This window comes from Rhinatrema bivittatum, chromosome 7, assembly GCF_901001135.1.
Source record: "Rhinatrema bivittatum chromosome 7, aRhiBiv1.1, whole genome shotgun sequence".
In the NCBI taxonomy this organism is placed as follows: Eukaryota; Metazoa; Chordata; class Amphibia; order Gymnophiona; family Rhinatrematidae; genus Rhinatrema; species Rhinatrema bivittatum.
This window is the reverse complement of record NC_042621.1, coordinates 187,171,490-187,193,127: the sequence shown is the minus strand read 5'-3', so window position 1 is coordinate 187,193,127 and position 21,638 is coordinate 187,171,490. Positions and strand designations below refer to the sequence as shown.

Below are 21,638 nucleotides of genomic sequence, written 5' to 3'. Positions count from 1 at the left end.
TGAAGATACGGCTATTATGGAAAAACTAAACAAATTTGCTTCTGTGTTTACTGAAGAGGATGTTTGGGAGAGATCTCGGAACAGGTGGTTTTCAAGGGTGACGATTCATATGAACTGAACCAAATCACACTGAACCTGGAAGATGTAATAGGCCTGATTGATAAACTGAAGAGTAGTAAATCACCTGAACTGGATGGTATACACCCCAGTGTTCTGAAAGAACTAAAAAATGAAATTTCAGATCTATTGCAATTAATCTGTAATCTATCATTAAAATCATCCATTGTACCAGAAGACTGGAAGGTGGCCAATGTAATCCCGATATTTAAAAAGGGCTCCAGGGGTAATCCAGGAAACTATAGACTGGTGAGCCTGACTTCAGTGTCGGGCAAATCGTGGAAACTATTATAAAGAATAAAATCACAGAACATTTATATAGACATGGTTTAATGGGACGTAACCAGCATGGATTTACCCAAGGGAAGTCTTGCCTCACAAATCTCCTACATGTTTTTGAAGGGGGTGGATAAACATGTGGATAGAGGTGAACCGGTAGATGTGGTGTATTTGGATTTTCAGAAAGCATTCTAAGAAAACTAAAAGGCTTCTAAGAAAACTAAAAAGTCATGGGTTAGGAGGCAATGTCCTCTTGTGGATTTGCAAACTGGTCAAAAGACAGGAAACAGAGAGTAGGATTAAATGGTCTGTTTTCACAGTGTAGAAAGGTAAACAGTGGAGTGCCTCGGTGATCTGTGCTTTTTAATATATATATGATCTAGAAAGGGGTACGACAAATGAGGTTATCAAATTTGCAGATGACACACAAGTTTGCAGAATAGTTAAATCTCAAGTGGATTATGATAAACTGCAGGAAGACCTTGTGAGGCTGGAAAATTAGGCATTCAAATGGCAGAAAATTTAATGTGGACAAGAGCGTGGTGATGTATATTGGGAAAAATAACCCTTGCTTTAGTTACATGTTAGGCTCCATATTAGGAATTACCACCCAGGACAAGAGATCTAGGCGTCATAGTGGATAATACATTGAAATTCTCAGCTTAGTGTGCGGTGGCTGTCAAAAAAAAAAAGTAAACAGAATATTAGGAATTATTAGGAAGGGAATCGTGAGACTGCATCTTGAATACTATGTGCAATTCTGGTCTCTGCATGTCAAAAAAGATATAGTAGCACTGGAGAAAGTACAAAGAAGGATGACTAAATTAATAAAGGGGCTAGAATGGCTGCCCTATGAGGAAAGGCTAAAGAGGTTAGGGCTGTTCAGTTTCGAGAAGAGATGACTGAGAGGGGATAAGATAGAGGTCTACAAAATCATGAAAGGACTTGAAAAAGTTAATGTAAATTGGTTATTTACTGTCTCAGGTAATAGGACTAGGGGGCACTCCATGAAGTTAGCAAGTAGCTCATTTAAAACTATTCAAAGACAATTCTTTTTCACTCAAAGCATAATTAAGCTCTGGAATTCATTACCAGAGGATATGGTTACAGTATTTAGTATAACTGGATTTAAAATAGGTTTGGATAAGTTCCTAGAGAAGTCCATAAACTTCTGTTAATCAATAAGCAGTAGTAGTTGGGGATCTGTTTAATGTAGTTGAGAAGTAATTGTGACTTGGGATTAGCCTCTATTGGAAACAGGAGGCTGGGCTTTATGGGCCCTTGGTCTGACCCAGTATGGCATGTCTTATGTTATTATGGCACACGTTGAGGCTGTTGGGCCACATGACCGTGACCGTCCATGTCACTCCCTTGGCACGTTTGCACATGTGCAGCGCCCACTGGACCCTGATGTCACAGTATCGCAAAGCCACTTAGAGCCTCCAGGATTGTGTCCAAGTCACCCCGTTTCTCATGGAATCCTTGTCCTGGTGGCAGGTACTTTCCAATCTGGAACAGGGGAGTTCCTTTCTCAGTCTCCCTACTCAAATTGTGCTAACCATGGATACATCTACTCTGAGGTGGGGAGCTCATGTATATGGGCTTGGCATCCTGGGCCTATGGTGTGCTCAGGAACATTCTTATCAAATCAACTCTCTGGAGCTCCAGGAGATCAGGTACACACTATGGGCTTTCAGAGATCGGCTGTCCAACAAAATTGTCTTGATCCAGACCAATAAGCAAATAGCTATGTGGTATGTCAACAAGCATAGAGGCACAGGATCATACCACCTGTGTCAGGAAGCGGTCCAGATTTGGTCGTGGGCCCTGTCTCAAAGGAGGCTACTCAGGGCCATGTACCTAACTGGGACGGAGAACATGGTGGCGGACAGGCTGAGTCAAGCCTTCAGACCCCACGAGTGGTCTCCTAGAAAGTCCTCGTTTTCCATGTGGTGTGAGCAAGAAGGCCCTAGATCCATTCCACTGCCACACACAAAAACTGCTTGATTACCTTCTACACCTTTTAGAGGCTGGCTTAGAAAAAACCAACTCTGTCAGAGTTCATCTTAATGCAATTGGTGCATACCACTACAGTGTTGATGGTATGCCCATCTCTGTACAACCTATAGTTGTACATTTCATGCAGGGCTTGCTTCGATTGAAGCCTCCCTTAAAGCCTCCTGCTGTGCCTTGGGACCTCAATGTGGTGTTAGCTGATGAAAGTTCCTTTTGAGCCTCTGTGCACCTGTGACCTGAAGTACCTGACCTGGAATGTCATATTTTTGGTGACTGTCACTTCAGCATGCAGGGTCAGTGAACTCCAGGCCTTAGTGACCTATCCACCTTCCACTAAGTTTTATCATCAATTTGTGACTGATTTCCATCATAACCAGTCAATCATCCTGCCAGTTTTCTTTCCCAGACCCCGTGCACCCCAAGGTGAACGAGCTCTGCACAGTTTGGACTGCAAGCAAGCCTTAGCCTTCTATCTGGAGCAGACAGAAGCCCATAGACAGTCCACCAAATTTAGTTTCATTTGATGATAATATGTTGGGTGTTGCTGTTGCCAAACAGGCAATATCTAATTGGCTAGCAGATTGCATCTCTTTCTGTTATATCCAGGAGGCACTGCATCTTGGGGTCAAAGCTCATTCTGTCAGAGCCATGGCAGCGTCCGTGGCCCATTTTCGAGCAGTTCCCATGGAGGAGATCTGCAAGGCTATGATGTGGAGTTCTCTCCACACATCACATTACTGTCTGGATATAGGGATGGTTGACACGAAGACAGGTTTGTCCAGTCTGTCCTCCAGAACCTGTTTGAAGTTTAGAATCCAACTCTCCCAACTAGGGCCTATTGTTTGGGTTCAGGCAGTCTCCACCCTCTGTTACCAATGGTTAGGTGTCTATTGGCCTCCTTTTGTGTTGGGAAGCAGCCTATAGCTAGGGATTCACCCATGTGTGAGGACTACCATTCTGCTTGTCCTCGGAGAAAGCAGAGTTGCTTACCTGTAACAGGTGTTCTCCGAGGACAGCAGGATGTTAGTCCTCACGAAACCCACCCGTCACCCCGTGGAGTTGGGTTTCTTCTATTTTTTATTTTATCATTTCTCACAGGACAAGCATGATGGTAGTCCTCACATATGGGTGACATCATCAGGATGGAGCCCAATCACGGAAAACTTCTGTCAAAGTTTCCAGAATTTTGACTGGCCCCTACTGGGCATGCCCAGCATGGCACTAAGCCTGCAGCCAGCAGTAGCCTCGCGGTAAAGGAGCTCTGAAGAGATTCCTGACAGGAATTTTCCTCACGGAATTCTTTAAAGTTAAATTGCTCCACAGGGGTCCCTCCTCTAATTTTTATCTGACCGTTTTCCATCGATTACCGTCGAGTTTGGGCCTTCCGGCGTACTGACCGTCGACCGTACCGTGGCTCCATTTTTTCAATGGCCATGGCGTCGTGGTTCCGTCGGTGCCCGGACTGTACTCGCACCATGTCTATCACAGACCCCCATGGAGTCTGTGTAATGTGTTTAGGCCGTGAGCATGATGTCTTGACTTGCACCAAATGTGCCCTCATGATACCAAAAAGTCGCAAATCCAGAATGGAGAAGATGGAACTCCTCTTCCGTGCTCAAACCCCGACTCCGTCCATTGCCTAGACGTCATCGGAACCGGCACCGTCGACTTCGCGCCAGCATCGACCGTCATCGGACGTCTTCACGGCCATCGCCACCCTCTACTCCCCTCAGGATCGAGGGGATCACAGAGAAAAACATAGCCATCGACATCGCAAGACTCGGACCATCGAGGGAGCGAAATCATAGATCTCGCCACCGTCCAGGAAAGGCACCGACCATTCCTGCGACCGGGTCACCGAGGCAACTCTCACCCAATCGGGGTTTGGGAGCCGCGATTCTGCCTGTAAAGATGGTCCCTCCGACTATGCCTCTGCCTCCCTCTTCTGTTCCAGAGCCGGGGCTGCTTGCTCCAGGTCTCCAAGAAGAACTGGACCGGCTGGTTCAGGAGGCCATCGACAAGGCGATGCAATGTCTCCAGGTTCCTCCGGCACCGATTGTGGAACCTGTCATTGACCTGATTCCAGCAGCGCTGGCACCGCTGCTATCCAGAATGGAAGTGCTGATGGCCACCCTTCCTCCGATGTATCCCAGGTCTCCGATGGCTCTGATGCCCTTCCCAATGACAGCTTCATCGGGAGGAGAAACACCGTTCTGCATCCCTCCATCGGGTGTGTTGCCTCAGCCATCGATGCCGATGCGTCCCTCACCATCGATTCATCCATCGGTGCCGATACGTTCGCCACAGAGTTATCCATCGATGCCCTCGATTCCTGCACCGATGCCCTCGATGCCATCGTCGGTGCCTTCGGTGATTCCTCCGATTTTTTTTCAGAGCCTAGACCAGGACCCTCAGGTATCCAACCCCCTTCACTTCCTAAAGAACAGGCTGCTGAACCTTATGACACTCGGGGTGATGATACTTCAACAGACACCGATGACTTATCTTCACCACCTTCTCCCACTGAAAGTAGAAAGCGTTCTCCTCCAGAGGACCTCTCATTCATAAATTTTGTGAAGGAAATGTCTGAGTTGGTTCCTTTTCAACTGCAGACGGAACAGGACGATAGGCTCCAGATGATGGAGTTACTCCAATTCCTTGATGCCCCCAAAGTGATCACCTCTATTCCTGTTCATCAGGTCCTTCTTGATCTCCTCAAAAAGAACTGGGAAAATCCTGGATCAATTGCTCCAGTACACAGGCTGACACTACTTATTTAGTTCAGTCAGCCCCAGGCTTTCAAAAATCCCAGCTTGACCACCACTCAGTTGTGGTAGAGTCTGCTCAAAAGAGGGCAAACAGGTCAAAACCTCACTCATCTACCCTGCCTGCTAAGGAACAAAAATTCCTAGACAACATTGGTCGTCGAGTATTCCAAGGGGCCATGCTCATCTCCCGAATTGCTGCCTATCAGCTTTATATGACCCAATATAATAGGGTCATCTTTAAGCAGATACAGGACTTCTCAGAGTCCCTACCTGAGCAATTCCAAGACTAGCTACAAACCCTTGTAAACAAAGGATTTGAGGCAGGCAAGCATGAGATTTGAACATCTTATGACATTTTTGACACCTCTACCAGAGTGTCTGCAGCGGCTATTTCAGCAAGACTGTGGGCCTGGCTCAAGTCTTCTGACCTTCGCCCAGAAGTGCAAGAACGGATATCCAACCTACCATGTATCGGAGATAATCTGTTCAGAGAACAGATCCAACGAATGGTGGCTGAATTAAAAGACCATTATGAGACTCTCAAACAGCTCTCTTCGCTGCCTTCTGACTTCTCCTCAAGACAGCCCTTCAGGAAGGACTCTAAGAAGTCGTTCTACCATCCAAGGAAGGCCTATCCGCCACCAGCAAGGTCCCGTGCTACCAGACCTTATCAAAAGCCTCAGCCTCGCCAAGCCCGAAAACAAAAACCACAAGCAGCACCCCAGCCAGGGCCTGCTTCAGGTTTTTAACTTCCGCTTGGAGAGCAGCAGCCAGATTCCTCTGCCAAGCATACCAGTGGGGGAGGTCAATTGTGCCACTTTCACAACATATGGCAGTCAATCACAACCGACCAATGGGCATTGGCAATCATTGCTCAGGGTTACCATCTGAACTTTCTCGCCCTGCCACCGGACTCCCCACCTCTGCAGATGTGGGGGATGTCCGACCACTCCATTCTTCTGGATCAAGAGGTCTCCCTCCTTCTCTAGTCAAGAGCAATAGAACCCGTTCCGCACTCGCAGCAAGGCCTAGGATTCTATTCCCGGTACTTTCTGATCCCCAAGAAATCGGGGGAGGGGGGGGTGTTCATCCAATTCTGGACCTACGTGCTCTCAACAAGTACCTCCAGCGGGAAAAGTTCAAGATGGTAACCTTGGGATCGCTTCTACCTCTTCTACAAAGAGAAGACTGGGTCTGCTGTCTGGACCTCCAGGACGCATACACCCACATTGCGATAACTCCAACTCATCGCAAGTACCTGAGGTTTTTAGTAGGCCCCAAGCACTATCAATACTGAGTGCTTCCGTTCGGCCTAGCGTCTGCACCATGAGTCTTTACCAAATGTCTCGTAGTTGTCGCAGCTTTCCTCAGGAAAGAAGGTGTTCATGTCTACCCCTATCTGGACGACTGGTTAATCAGGGCTTCAACCCAGCAAACTGCTCTGTCGTCCCTCGATTTGACTCTACACACTCTAATTTCACTAGGATTTCTCGCCAATTATGAAAAATCCTATTTAGTCCCATCTCAAACCTTGTCGTTCATTGGGGCAGACTTGGACACATTGCTGGCAAAAACTTTTCTACTTCAACAATGAGCACTAACTCTCATGTCTCTCGCTCACCAGTTGCAGTCTCAGAAAACTGCAACAGCTCGCCAATTCCTCGTCCTTCTGGGACACATGGCATCCTCAGTCCATGTCACACCAATGGCCTGCTTGGCCAAGAGACTCATGCACTGGACTCTGAGGTCACAATGGATTCAAGCTATTCAGCCTCTGTCAGCCATTGTCCACATCTCCAACTCACTCCGTCTGTCTCTCGCCTGGTGGAAAAATCAGAACAATATCCTCCAGGGATTGCCCTTTCAAGTGCCAGATCCTCAAGTCATTCTCACTACCGACACTTCCAACCTCGGGTGGGGAGCCCACGTGGCCGATCTGCAGACACAAGGGTTTTGGTCTCTAGAGGAAGCCAAACACCAAATAAATTTCCTGGAGCTTCAAGCAATGCGATATGCTCTCAGGACTTTTCAGGATCGCTTATCAAATCAAGTCATCCTGATTCAGACGGAAAACCAGGTGGCCATGTGAGGCACAGGCTCCTTCCTTCTGTGTCAGGAAGCTGCACAGATTTGGGTGGAAGCTCTCTCCCACTCCATGTACCTCAGGGCCACCTATTTGCCGGGAGTGGACAATGTGTTGGCAGACAAGCTGAGTCGCGTCTTCCAACCACACGAGTGGTCTCTCAACCCCTCGGTAGCGAATTCCATCTTCCGACAATGGGGATATCCTCAGACAGACCTCTTTGCGTCCCCTCAGAACCACAAAGTGGACAATTACTGCTCCCTCATTTGCAGCAAACCCTCTCAGCCCAGAGATGCATTCTCCCTCTCATGGACAACCGATCTGCTTTATGCATTTCCTCCACTTCCTCTTCTCTCGAAGACTCTCGTGAAGCTACGTCAAGACAAGGGAACCATGATCCTGATAGCACCTCACTGGCCACACCAAGTGTGGTTTCCAGTACTACAGAATCTCTCCATCCGCAGGCACATTCCCTTGGGAAAAGATCCGCTTCTGATCACTCAAAACAATGGGAGCCTACGCCATCCCAATTTTCAGGCTTTGTCCCTGACTGCATGGATGTTGAAAGGTTAATCCTTCAGCCACTTAACCTTTCAGATCCAGTTTCCCGTGTCTTGATTGCTTCACGGAAGCCTTCCACGAGAAAAGCTTACTCTTACATATGGAAAAGGTTCACATCATGGTGCTCTTCTAAGTCCCTTGACCCCTTTTCCTGTCCAATCCCACAGTTTTTGGACTATCCTTTGGCATCTGTCAGTCTGGTCTCAAGACATCTTCCATCAAGAATGCATGTCAGTGCGGTAGCTGCCTTCCATAAAGGTGTTGGGAATGTCCCTATATCAGTACAACCCCTTGTAACATGCTTTCTGAAGGGCTTGCTCCACATCAAGCCACCTTTACGTCCTCTGGCCCCTTCTTGGGACCTTAATCTGGTTCTCGGTCGGCTCATGAAACCACCATTCGATCCTCTTCACTCCTGTGACCTAAAATATCTCACATGGAAAGTGATTTTCCTTTTGGCTATCACTTCAGCTCTCAGGGTTAGTGAGTTACAGGCCCTAGTTACCTATCCGCCTTACACTAAACTCCTGCAGGACCGTGCGGTACTCCGCACTCACCCTAAGTTTTTACCTAAGGTAGTTTCGGAGTTTCACATTAATCAACCCATTATACTACCTACCTTCTTTCCAAGACCCCATTCCAATCCAGGGGAACAGGCTCTGCATACCCTTGACTGTAAACGGGCTCTAGCTTTTTATCTAGACCATACAGTTGTCCACAGGAAGAGCACTCAGTTATTCGTCTCTTTCCACCCCAACAAATTAGGGCAACCTGTGGGTAAGCAGACTCTCTCCTCCTGGTTGGCGGACTGCATATCTTTTTGCTATCAGCAAGCAGGTATTCCTTTTCAAGACCTTGTTAAAGCACACTCTGTAAGGGCCATGGCGACTTCAGTAGCACACCTATGATCGGTGCAGCTTCCTGACATTTGCAGGGCTGCCACCTGGAGTTCTCTCCATACTTTCGCAGCCCACTACTGCTTGGACAAAGCCAGAAGACAAGATTGCATCTTCAGCCAGTTTGTCCTGCGTAACTTATTTCCAACGTGACGTACCTACACCCTTCCGCCTGCCCGGTGGAGTTCAGGATGCCCTCTATCAAATTCCACCCCAGTTGTTGTGCCTGTTGCATGCCATTGGGTACATTTGGTGCATGTTCGGACATCTCAGCTCGGTACTCACCCATATGTGAGGACTACCATCCTGCTTGTCCTGTGAGAAAGCAAATGTTGCTTACCTGTAACACGTGTTCTCACAGGACAGCGATGTTGGGTTCGTAATGTTTTGTTTTATTTTTTGGCACTGCCTGTAGCTTTCAAATAAGACTGAAGGGGGACCCCTGCTGGCTGCAGGGTTAGTGCCATGCTGGGCATGCCCAGTAGGGGCCAATCAAAGTTCTGGAAACTTTGACAGAAGTTTTCCGTGATTGGGCTCCATCCTGATGATGTCACCCATATGTGAGGACTAACATCCTGCTGTCCTGTGAGAACACCTGTTACAAGTAAGCAACATTTGCTAATTCTGTGTTATGAGACTGAAGAGGGACCCCGCATGGACTTATGGTATAGGGCATGCTGGACATACTCAGCCTAGTCAAAGTTTTCTGCATCAGGCTCCATTTGATGATGTCACCCATGTGTGAGGACTAACATCCTACTGTCCTCTGAGAACACCTGATACAAGTGAGCAACTCTGCTTTATCCTCCATTGAACCTGAGGCAAACTTAAAATGTAAGCCCTCTGGGGATAAAAACATACTTACAGTAACTGAATGTATTCAGCTTTGAAGTACCAAAAAGCAGCGTATAAAAAAAATAAATTTTCTGCAGTTTTGTCGGGTCATGATTCCAATGTTTGTGGTACTATGATTAGCATTTAAACAATTTCCAGTGGATGAGCTGGGCTTCTTTATTATGGCTTTCAGCATACAAGATTTCTCATATCACCATGTTGCATCCAGTCACAAAATAGGAAACTGTGTTAATAATTTAGTGTTTATTCCTCTCTTTTTTCTCATTTCACTTGATTTGAAGTAGTTACACAGGGTGGTATAGCTAAATTTGTCAGTAAATTGCTTAGCCTGCAAAAAGATTTAAAAGCTATTAGTGATTACAAATTTTTGCTTACATCTAGTTAAGCCTCTGCCAGAATTTTTTGTAAAACTCACAGTCATTCATAAACATGTCTATATAGACCTTTTTTGTTTTGTTTTGTTTTGTTAAAATATTTGTTAAAACGAGCCTTTTTTGTAATTACAGTGCAGCCTATGATGGTATTCTTGAAAGAAATGTTGCAATCAAGAAGCTGAGCCGACCGTTTCAGAATCAGACCCATGCCAAAAGGGCCTACAGAGAACTTGTTCTTATGAAGTGTGTCAACCATAAAAATGTACGTGCAAAACACGTTTTTAGAATAATGTATATTTTGTTTTATATGTTTATAGATAGCTAAAGATAAATTGCCATGCTGGGTCAGACCAAGGGTCCATCAAGCCCAGCATCCTGTTTCCAACAGGATGCTGGGCTTGATGGGCTTTTTTATTGTATTTTATTGTGGATGTTCAATTGTAATGTGCGCTGAATGTATTATTTGGAAGTAGCAGAATATAAATACGTTTAAATAAATAGATTTAAACATGAATCTAATTTAAAGAACAGAAAGTTTTACTTAAAAACATCCTAGAAACAGTAACCATGAGCTGACTGAGCTCTATTCATAAGTTTTCATGTATGCCTTTTCATGTAAGCTTTTTCTTTCTGCATTATATTTAAAAATTCAAAGAAACAATGCAGGTCCATATTCAAAAAGATTGTACTGCTAAATTTGAAACTTAGCTGGACAAATGTCAGGATTTTTAACTTCCGTTGAGCAGGCTGCCTATGATTTATCTGGGTAAGTTGTAGCCATTTAAAAACTAGATAAATCAGAAGCATTCTGGAGTGGGGCTAAATTATCTGGATAATTTAGCCAGATAATGCTGATATTAAGTGCTATCTGGATAACTTATTTCTGTTGAAAAGCTGTCCTAAAGTCAGCCGGATAAACTTACGGCTAACTTTGGTGTTAACCAGGTATATTCAGTGGTGCAGTTTTCTGGCTGAATATCTAGTTTAAGTTAAAGAGGAAAGTTTATTTGGTTAACTTATATAGAAAGCTTGCAGCTGAATATGGACCTAAAATGAAGATCAAATTCCAGTATGTGTTAATCTCCATAAAGGATATTGATGATAATCTGGTAGTCCACCATTCAAAATACTTGGTATCAAGCCAGAAGCTAAGATATCTAAATTAACATCCTGTACAACTGCCAGTAATTCTGTTCTTAAAAAAACTCGCTTGACTTAAACTTCAGGCTTCCATTGCTTTTCAAACAAGACTTCAACTTTGTCGCCTGGGCATTTTGTGTTGAATGCAATGGTTATGTCTCATTTGGATGCTTCCTTTGAATTTTTAAATATACAAATTTTGATATAAATTTGAAATTAAAGTACATGTATGTCAATCATGTACATTATGAATAACATGCATATACTTATTGAAAATGCTGACATTATGAATGACATACATGTAAAGTTCATTATCCCAGAACAAGCAGGATGCTAGTCCTCCCATATGGGTGACATCATTGATGGAGCCCTATTGCGGAAAACTTTCTGTCAAAGTTTCTAGAAACTTTTGACTGGCCCACTGAGCATGCCCAGCATGCCATGATATTCTCTGCCACAGGGGTCTCCCTTCAGTCTTCGTTTTTCCTCGCTGCTGTTGGCATAGCGGAGCAGGAGCCTGTGTGAGTTTTTTCTCACAGTTTGTCTGACTAAAAAGCATTTATTCTCTCCCACATCAGGGTCTCTCATCTTACCACTGGCCGGTGAGTAAAATTAGTCTCTCTTTACTCCTTGGAGTAAACATAATTTTTTTCTCAAATTTTCTCTCATTTTCATCGACTGCTGTCGGCGAAAATATGGCCACGGGATTTAAAAAATGTCCCAACTGTAATCAGACAATGTCCATTACAGATCCGCACCTCGAGTGTGTCCTTTGCTTAGGTCAAACACACAACGTAACAACTTGTCCCAAGTGTGCTGAGATGACTGCCAAGGGTAGAAAGGCCCGCCAAGAAAAGATGGAGCATTTATTTCATCTACAACTTTTGCCTTCCCCGTCGACGTCTATGCAATCGTCTCTGGCTGGTGTCTCGAAGCGTTTAATCCTTAAAAAGCATCATCCGGAAGGCTTGGGGGATCGTTCATCGCCGACCCCTTCCGTAGCACCGACGAGGTCAGCGGCAGAACATAGACCAAAGCATCCCCATCTGCACCGACACCCATCGATCCCGGAGGCGCTTCTCTCCGCAGAGTAGTCTACCGCGAAAAGACCTTGACTCCAAGAAACACCGAGGCTTTTGACACCGAGGCCTTCACCGCACATCGATGCCTTCACCACACATCGATGCACCGATCATCGAACCTCCACAGGGCCCTATGGAAGGACCATCGACACCTTCACCACCACCACGTGCAGCTGCTCTGCATCCACCAGCTATCAAGGAGGAATTGACGGATTTCATCCGTCAAGCGGTGCTTCAAGCTTTAAAGGACCAGCAACCGTCGATGCCTTCGCCAGCGTCCATACCGGTGCCTGCACCGATGCCGGTGCCATCACCGATGCCGGAGCCTGCACAGAGACCGGTGCCATCACCGAAGTCTGCACCGATACAGAGGCGGCCATCGATGCCGATGCCCATTCCATCACCGATGCCCGGCCCAATACCGGAACCAATTCCATTGATGCTGATGCCATCTGGGGCTCCAGGTCAGCCGGAATTAGCACTGTTCCAACTTTTGATGAACAGATTTGACGAAATAGTCGGTGCTTTACCATCAATTCCCACCAAGCCACAAGAAGATGTCCCTGGATGGATACCATTTGATGATCCACAGCCAGGTCCTTCAGGGCTTTCTCGACAACCAAGGTCTTCTCCCACGTCTCCACGTCACGATGATCAGTACGATACCTGGGAAGAAAGACATACAGATACTTCTTCAGAAGGGTTTATGTCTGATCCTTCTCCTCCAGAAGACAGACAGAAATCTCCACCGGAGGATTTATGCTTTACAAATTTTGTTAAGGATATGGCAGACACCATACCATTCACTTTGGTATCAGAGGAGGACACAAGACAGCAAACGCTAGAAGTCCTTCAGTTTGTGCACCCTCCAAAAGAAGTCTTGGCTATACCTGTCCACGAAGTTCTTCTAGACTTACAGCACAGACTCTGGGAGCATCCGTGCTCAGTGCCATCTATAAATAAGAGAGTGGACACCACTTATCTGGTACAATCTGTCCCTGGATACCAGAAATCACAACTGCCACATCAATCAGTTGTTGTGGAGTCTGCACAAAAGAAGTCAAAACGCAGAAGACCTCATTCCTCCACACCTCTGGGCAAGGATCACAGATTCCTGGACTCCTTGGGCAGGAAAATTTATCAAGGAGCCATGCTAAATACAAGGATTGCATCATATCAGTTATATATGACGCAATACCAGAAAAACCTGTGGAAACAGATGCAAGATCTTTCAACTTCTTTACCACAGCAGTATCAAGAAGCAGCTCGATCAATAATACATAAAGGACTTGAAGCTGGCAAGCACGAAGTCTGAGCCGCCTATGATGATTTTGAAACTGCTTCCAGGGTAGCAGCCTCCAGCATGCTGGGCATGGCTTAAGGCCTCTGACCTCAGGCCTGAGGTCCAAGAAAAATTGGTGGATTTGCCATATGTAGGGACAACCTCTTTGGCTCTAAGATGCAAGATGCTGTAGCCCAGTTAAAAGAATATACTGAAACCCTGCGTCAGCTGTCGTCAGTTCCGCAGGACTCTGCTGCATCTTCATCTCGCCGCCCTCCTAGGAAGGAATCTCGAAGGCCTTTCTACAGGCAGCGGCGTTACTACCCTCCAGCATCAAGGGGCAGATCTTCTAGACCGCAGCAAAGATCTCAGCCCTGGCAACCTAGAGCTGCTAGGCTTCAACCTCCATCGCAGACGGGACCGGCAGCAGGCTTTTGAGGCCATCACAGAGACCAAAGCCATCTCCACAACCCACAACCGGAGCTACCGGTAGGAGGCCGAGTTTCCTCCTCCTACAACCATTGGGTACAGATAACAACAGACCAATGGGTACTCTCAATAATATCTCGAGGTTACCAATTCAATTTTGTCTCAATTCCAAGAGATTCTCCTCCAAAACCTCTTCCATTAAGCGAAAATCACATAATTCATCTACAAGCAGAATTATCCACCCTTCTGAGAGCCAGGGCGGTAGAACCGGTGCCCCGGACTCAGCAGGGCAGAGGATTCTACTCCCGTTATTTCCTCATTCCAAAGAAAACTGGAGGCCTACGTCCCATCCTAGACCTCAGAAATCTCAACAAATTTCTGAAGAAAGAAAAGTTCAGGATGGTTTCTCTAGGCACCATGCTTCCACTTCTTCAAACAGGAGATTAGCTTTGTTCTCTGAATCTACAAGATGCTTGCGCTCACATTCCAATATTCCCTCCTCATCGCAAATATCTGCGTTTCCTGGTGGGTCATCAACATTTCCAGTACAGAGTACTACCATTCGGACTGGCTTCAGCTCACAGAGTATTCACCAAATGCCTGGCAGTAATTACAGCACACTTACACAAGGAAAGTGTTCATGTCTCCCTTATCTGGACGATTGGCTAATCAGAAGTCAATCTCAACAAGGAGCAATAACTTCTCTCAATCGAACAATTGCTCTACTTCACTCTATAGGATTTCTCATCAATTATCAAAAGTCCCATCTCATTCCGTCTCATCTGCTTCAATTCATCAGAGCAGAATTGAACACCGTCCTATCAAAAGCCTTTCTACCCGACGATCGGGCAGAGACACTTTCCCTGTTGGCAAACTCGCTACACTCAAAGAAACAAGCAACAGCTCATCGGTTTCTCACTATACTAGGTCACATGGCCTCCACAGTTCATGTCGCTCCTATGGCAAGACTAGCCATGAGAATAACTCAATGGACTTTAAGATCACAATGGATCCAAGCCATTCAGCCACTGTCCTCTCCAATTCAAGTAACCCACCAACTGCGTTCATCTCTACTTTGGTGGGCGAACAAGGACAACTTGCGCAAGGGCCTGCCTTTCCAACAACCAGTCCCACAGATAACTTTAACTACAGATGCATCCACCTTAGGTTGAGGAGCTCACATAGACAAGTTCCAAACTCAGGGTACTTGTACAAAACTTGAAGCAACATTTCAAATCAATTTCTTGGAACTTCGAGCTATACGTTATGCTCTACATGCGTTCAAGGACTGCCTTTCACACAAGACTGTTCTCATTCAGACGGACAATACAGTAGCCATGTGGTACCTGAACAAACAGGGAGGTACGGGCTCATATCTCCTTTGTCAAGAAGCTGCACAGATTTGGGACTGGCCCTAACACACTCAATGTTTCTCCGGGCCGCTTCAGTCGTCAGTTCCAACCACACGAGTGGTCCCTGGATCCCTTAATAGTGACCAGGATATTTCAATGTTGGGGGCAACCAAAAATAGACCTCTTTGCATCACAAAGTGGACAAGTTCTGCGCTCTGCACAGACAGAAACACCAGCCAGCCAAGAACGCCTTTACTTGCCCTTGGAACTCAGGCCTTCTATACGCGTATCCTCCGATACTGCTCATAACCAAAACTCTCTAGTGAAGCTACAACAGGACCAAGGGGTCCATGATTCTCATAGCCCCGTATTGGCCTCGACAAGTATGGTTTCCCACACTTCTAGACCTCTTGATCAGAGAACCAATTCGCCTGGGTGTAGTTCCCACTCTCATAACTCAGGATCAGGGTCAGTTGCGCCATCCCAACCTTCAATCCCTATCCTTGACAGCATGGATGTTGAAAGCTTGATTTTACCACCACTCAATCTTTCAACCAATGTGTCTCAAGTGCTTATAGCTTCACGTAAACCTTCAACACGAAAGAATTATTCTTCGAAATGGAAAAGGTTCACTTTGTGGTGTATGCAAAAGGGTATTGACCCTTTCTCCTGTCCCACAACCTCTCTGCTGAACTATTTTTGCCATCTGTTGGACTCTGGTCTCCAGACTTTATCTGTCAGAGTACACCTAAGTGCAATCTCAGCTTACCATAACAAGATGGGAGATGCACTAATATCCGTACAACCTCTGGTTAGTAGGTTTATGAGAGGTTTAACTTAACTTAAATCACAAATTTGGCCACCAGTCACAGAATGGGACCTTAATCTGGTCTTGACAAGGCTCATGCATTCTTCTTTTGAACCCATGACTTCCTGTGATCTTAAATTTCTCACATGGAAGGCTATCTTCCTTATAGCCATTACATCGGCTAGAAGGGTTAGTGAGTTACAAGCACTTGTCACGTACTCACCCTATACAAAATTCCTACATGACAGTGGTTCTCCGAACACATCCAAAATTCCTTCCCAAGGTAGTTATGGAATTCCACTTGAACCAATCCATAGATTTACTCACATTCTTTCCAAGGCCTCATTCTCACCAAGGGGAACGGGCCTTACATACCTTGGACTGTAAGCGTGCGCTAGCATTTTACTTAGACCGCACTGCAGTCCACAGGAAATCCACTCAACTCTTTGTATCTCATGATCCAAACAAACCAGGTAAGGCAGTGGGTAAACATACTCTATCCAATTGCCTAGCAGATTGCATACAGTTTTTCTATGAAAAAGCAGGCCTTCCTCTCCAAGGGCGAGTAAAGGAGCATTTAGTAAGAGCAATGTCAACCTCTGTAGCACACTATCGTTCAGTGCCAGTTCTTGACATATGTAAAGCAGCAACATGGAGTTCTCTTCACACCTTTGCAGCTCATTACTATTTAAACAAAGAAGGACGACAAGATTCAGCCTACGGACAATCTGTCTTAAAGAACTTGTTTCCTGTATAATCCCAACTCCTTCTACATCCAAACTGCTGCAATTTTCGGCTGCCTCATTTTCACCAACAATACTTTAGTGTTGCTTCACTACAAAATGACTCGGCCTCTAGCTTGCCAATCACCCATATGTGAGGACTAGCATCCTGCTTGTCCTGGAATAAAGCAAAATTGCTTACTTGTAATAGGTGTTATCCCAGGATAGCAGGATGTAGTCCTCAGAAAACCCACCCGCCATCCCGCGGAGTTGGGTCAGATACGTTTTATTTTATTTTTGCTAAAGCTTATTGCTACATACGAGACTGAAGGGAGACCCCTGTGGCAGAGAATATCTTGGCATGCTGGGCATGCTCAGTGGCCTCACAGGGCCAGTCAAAAGTTTCTAGAAACTTTGACAGTTTTCCGCAATAGGGCTCCATCAATGATGTCACCCATATGTGAGGACTACATCCTGCTGTCCTGGGATAACACCTATTACAAGGTAAGCAATTTTGCTATTTCAATTATTGTGGCAAAACAATGTAGCAGTGTACTTTCCTCTGTACCTGTCATTTTGTATATACTTCCTGCAACTTTAAGCACTGTGGTAGAATTCCCTGTTGTGCAGTATGGGAATTTAGGGGCTCTGAGATAGCTGTACTCTTGTCACTATTTCTTTGCTCTCTGTGTTGCAGATTTTGGGGGTATTTATTATTTATTTTTTTAGCAGAAATCTATCAAAAATTGAGACACCTAAAATAGAAGACTAAAGATTTTTATTTGTATGCTTTGTTGTTGACTGCAATTCTCATCTCCCCCCCCCCCCCCCCCCAACAACCGCTGATGGAAGGGATTCAGAAAGAAGCACAAAAAAAATTGGTTAGAATCTGCTTATCAGAATTTACCCATGTGTTTTTCCTCTGCAGATCATTGGCCTTCTAAACGTATTCACACCACAGAAATCCTTGGAAGAATTTCAGGATCTGTACGTATAATTGCAGCTCAAAAGTATTTATTTTTTATGTTAGCATGTTGGAATTTCAGCAGGCATAATCTTGATTTCTGCATATGGTATCTTTGTTCATTACAACCAATGTGCAGAAATTTGCTAAATGCCTGCCATACTTTTAAATTCCAGTAGAATACTCCCAGATTTAGTGTTTCTGACAGCTTGCGCGTTCTGAAGTTAGACTTGTAAAATGTAGTAAAATAGAACCAATTCTAAAGCAATTTGTTGTCTGTACTGTATTTCTTCTCTGACAGCAGCAAGCCTTTTCCATTTAAAAGTCCATAGTATGTATTTATTATTTTAAGGCTTAGTTTACTACAAGTCATTATATACAGGTCTTCTGCAGAACACATTCAGAATGCAGATGCTCGTCATCTTACTGGTACTAATATTCATGATCATATCTCCCCTGTTCTACATTCACTTCACTGGTTGCCATTATAATGGCTCATACAATATAAATTTGCTCTAATAATACACAATATTCATAATGTTACTTCCCCTTGGATTAGTTCAACTCTGTCTTTATATTCCTATTAGAGCTCTCGGATCCTACAGCCAGAATCTTTTAGATATTCCTTCCCCACGTGTTGGACAACTGTCACTCGCAAAAGGGCTATCTCCATAGCTGGGCCCAATTAGTGGAATTGTTTGCCTACCTCGCTACATAGCATAAAAGAAACAAGAGTTCAAAAGAGCACCAAAAACACATCTCTTTGAGAGAGCATACACAGCTATGATTTAATGTGCAGATGTCTTGTATGCTACCTCACTCCAGTCAGTAGAGGTAGAACAGAATCTGTTTATTGCAGCATTCTCATCTTGATATTTGTATGAAACTCTGGTTTTGTTTTAATATTATGTATGCTTTATGTACTTTGGAGGGCATGGCATATAGATGCTTTAAAATAAATAAATTGTATTTGGCCACAATAGTTTTTAAAATCATTATGTTAATATTTAAAGCTTTTCATAAACTGACACCAGAGTATATGAACAGAGGTCGACGTTTATGCGAGCTGTAAGTTTGATAAAATATATTGCTGGATGTAAAGTGGCTTTCTTTATGGCATGGATTTAGAATCGAGGGTATATAAACAGTAGCATATGGTACGGTCAAGTCGGGATAGTCATCGTACTGAACAAGTATGAAAATGCTTTGTTTACCTTGAAGCCCTGTGTTTGAGGGTGAAACTAAGAATTCTTTGTCGGGAACGATTGAGTATAGGGATTGTGCAGTATGAGAAGGAGGAAGGAAGAAATAGTGTTCAATATCAGTTGTTAAAGAATTTAAAGAAGTGAATAAGAACATTACTATCGGAAGTTTGATAAACTGTGATTTGTTCTCTTCCTCTTGTGCTTTCCTTTGTACTTCTGTATTTTATTCTTGGTATGGGTTTGGTATGAGCGAGTATGTGTGTGTATGCAGGTTAATTGTGTGATTTTATGATTTGGGGAAATTGGGATTGACATTTCCAGCGCTATTATAATAGGATTGTATGTATACGTGATTGTATCTTTTATATCTTATGATTAAACTTTTTGAGAATTCACTTTGTAAAAGCTTTTGTATATCATTGTTGTACATTCTTTACTTTCCCTCAGGAAATATGAGGGAAATTTTATTTTTAGCCTTCATTTTTTGTGTTTTCTGTGATAGTCCACATGTTAGTGGCCTTCCTTGATTTTAAGAGCAGGTGATAGCTTAAGAGAAATTGTGGCTTTGCTCGGCTGTTCAACAATTACAGGCACAAAGGCATTGCCTTCTTCTTTCATCATTGACCAGGAGTGCTACTTGATAAGACAGTGAAATTACAAGGAAGAGCCCAAATTAGGAATTGCTCAGAATCCTCTGACTTGACAGTGGAGAGTCCTGAGTCATCAACCAAGGGCTTCTGAGTTCACATCTATTAAAAAATAGTGAAAGTTTGAAAGATCATTAAGAATACTGCTGTCTGACAAATGATGAGAAAAAGTATGGAATAGCATAAAATTAGAAACTTTTTGGGAACCCTCCCCTTAGCTATTGGGGGAAATGTAGACTGTTCTTAGGTCCTGACGCTTTGGGCAAACTGTATATGTTGAAAGCATTGATGTTTAAATCCAGTCCTCCTGCATTGGTGTTAAGCATTGTTCTTGGTTTCTTAACAGTTACATAGTGATGGAGCTCATGGATGCTAATCTGTGTCAGGTGATCCAGATGGAACTGGATCACGAACGTATGTCCTATCTTCTCTATCAGATGTTATGTGGGATTAAGCACCTTCATTCTGCTGGGATCATACACAGGGTGAGGAGAAACAGGAGCCTTTCACATGCCATGAAACTAGCGCAGAATTTTACCTGCCATATTTGGCCTGTAGAAAGCTGTTTTTGGCAGGTTGTGATACCTTCTGACGGGCCACAAAATAATTATCAAAAGTTCCCTGTACGTACCAGGATCAGTCCAGACGGTGGGTTATGTCCCTCGTCCAGCAGATGGAATAAGACAAGGCTTCGGAGGGTGCTGCCATATTAACCAGTGCACCCTGTGTAAATCCTCAGTATTTTTCTGACTCCAGCAGATAGGAGTAGGGGAACCTGGCTCTTCCCCTGTCTGGAGGATATTTCCTCCCTGCTACTCGCTTTATTCGTCTTGTCTCTCTAAGGTTGGATCAAGTTTAAAAAAAAAAAAAAAAAGGGACAGAGGAAAGTTTTAGATTCTCTAGTTGGAGTTGTGTGTGACTTGCAAGTAGTGCTGTTCGGTCACCTCTCCCTCCCCCATTCCTCCCTCCGTGGGGTAAGTGTTCTTTGTGATTTTCCTCTCATTTCTTAATCCTTTCACAGGTTCTGGTCTTCTCACTGTTATTAGGGAGGTGGATGCTGGTGGTGCCAGCCTCTTCCCCCCCCCCCCCCCTCGCCATGTCCTGCCCCGCAGCCCCGAGACACACATTCCCCGGGGCCGCTGCAGCAGAGAGGTCTCATTCCTCTGCTGCCAATCACTGGGGGCAGCGGTGTAGCGGAGCCGTTTTTCCGCTCCCTGTGGTGCGATTTCTCTGCCAGCCCCATAGCGGCTCACCCCCCTCCCCCATTCGCCTCAGAGTATGCCGCGGCCATCCTGTTGTGCGGCATGCGGCGACCCGGGGTCGCGGTTGTCCCGCGAGGGTCTATGTTCTAGGTGTCTCCCTGGTGGGGAGGGCACCTCCTTGCCGCAGGAGAGACTTTCTTTGCGCACTTCAGCACGCCTCAGACATCAGGGGGCCGGCCCCGTCTCCGCTTTCAGCGGGAACGGCAGCCATCTTGGGCACAGAGGAGCGCATGCAGCAGCCATCAGAGTGAAGGGGAGGATTTCTTCGAGATGCCACCATTGATTTTGACTCCGGTTCCTTCCCTGGTCCCCCCGGGAGACTCCTCCCTGCCCCCCCCGGGCCCCCCGGCTTTTTCGGCGGAGTTCATTGTTCTTATGCACAATGCCTATTTAGAACGACTGGAACATCCCAGGGCTCCCGCGCTGGGGCCACTGCCAGCCAAGGCCCCCTGGTTATCGGAGCCTCCTCTGGGGGGCCCAAGACACAACGGGGGGCGCCAGGGACCCCGCGGGGGGCGCCAGGGACCCCACAGGGGGCGCCCAGGGTGTACTTTGCCCTCCGGCAGGAGGGGCGGGCTCTCTCCCGGATTGGGGGGGGGGGGGGGGATCCGTCGTTGCCACATCCGGATGATCCTCTCCTGGCAGCGCAACTGGAAGGAGATGATCTGAGGGTTCTTCGCATCTTTCAGAGAGAAGAGCTAGATGCTCTAATTCCTCATATCCTGCAGGAGCTGGACCTTGAGCCCCCCCTCGACCCTCCGGTCGTCGCCTCATACAGCAAGAAGGGGGACCCTGT

General features: G+C 45.5%; 1 protein-coding gene across 5 annotated transcripts in view; it reads left to right on the top strand.

Annotated features, from left to right (window-relative positions):
• MAPK8 (mitogen-activated protein kinase 8) overlaps positions 1–21,638 on the top strand; it is a 153,526-nt gene that overhangs the window by 57,460 nt on the left and 74,428 nt on the right. For all 5 annotated transcript variants that reach the window (XM_029609636.1, XM_029609632.1, XM_029609637.1 and 2 more), the window contains exons 4-6: positions 10,082–10,211; positions 17,693–17,751; positions 19,927–20,065. In XM_029609636.1, coding sequence (XP_029465496.1) covers positions 10,082–10,211; positions 17,693–17,751; positions 19,927–20,065 — 328 coding nt within the window. The remainder of the gene's footprint in view (positions 1–10,081; positions 10,212–17,692; positions 17,752–19,926; positions 20,066–21,638) is intronic.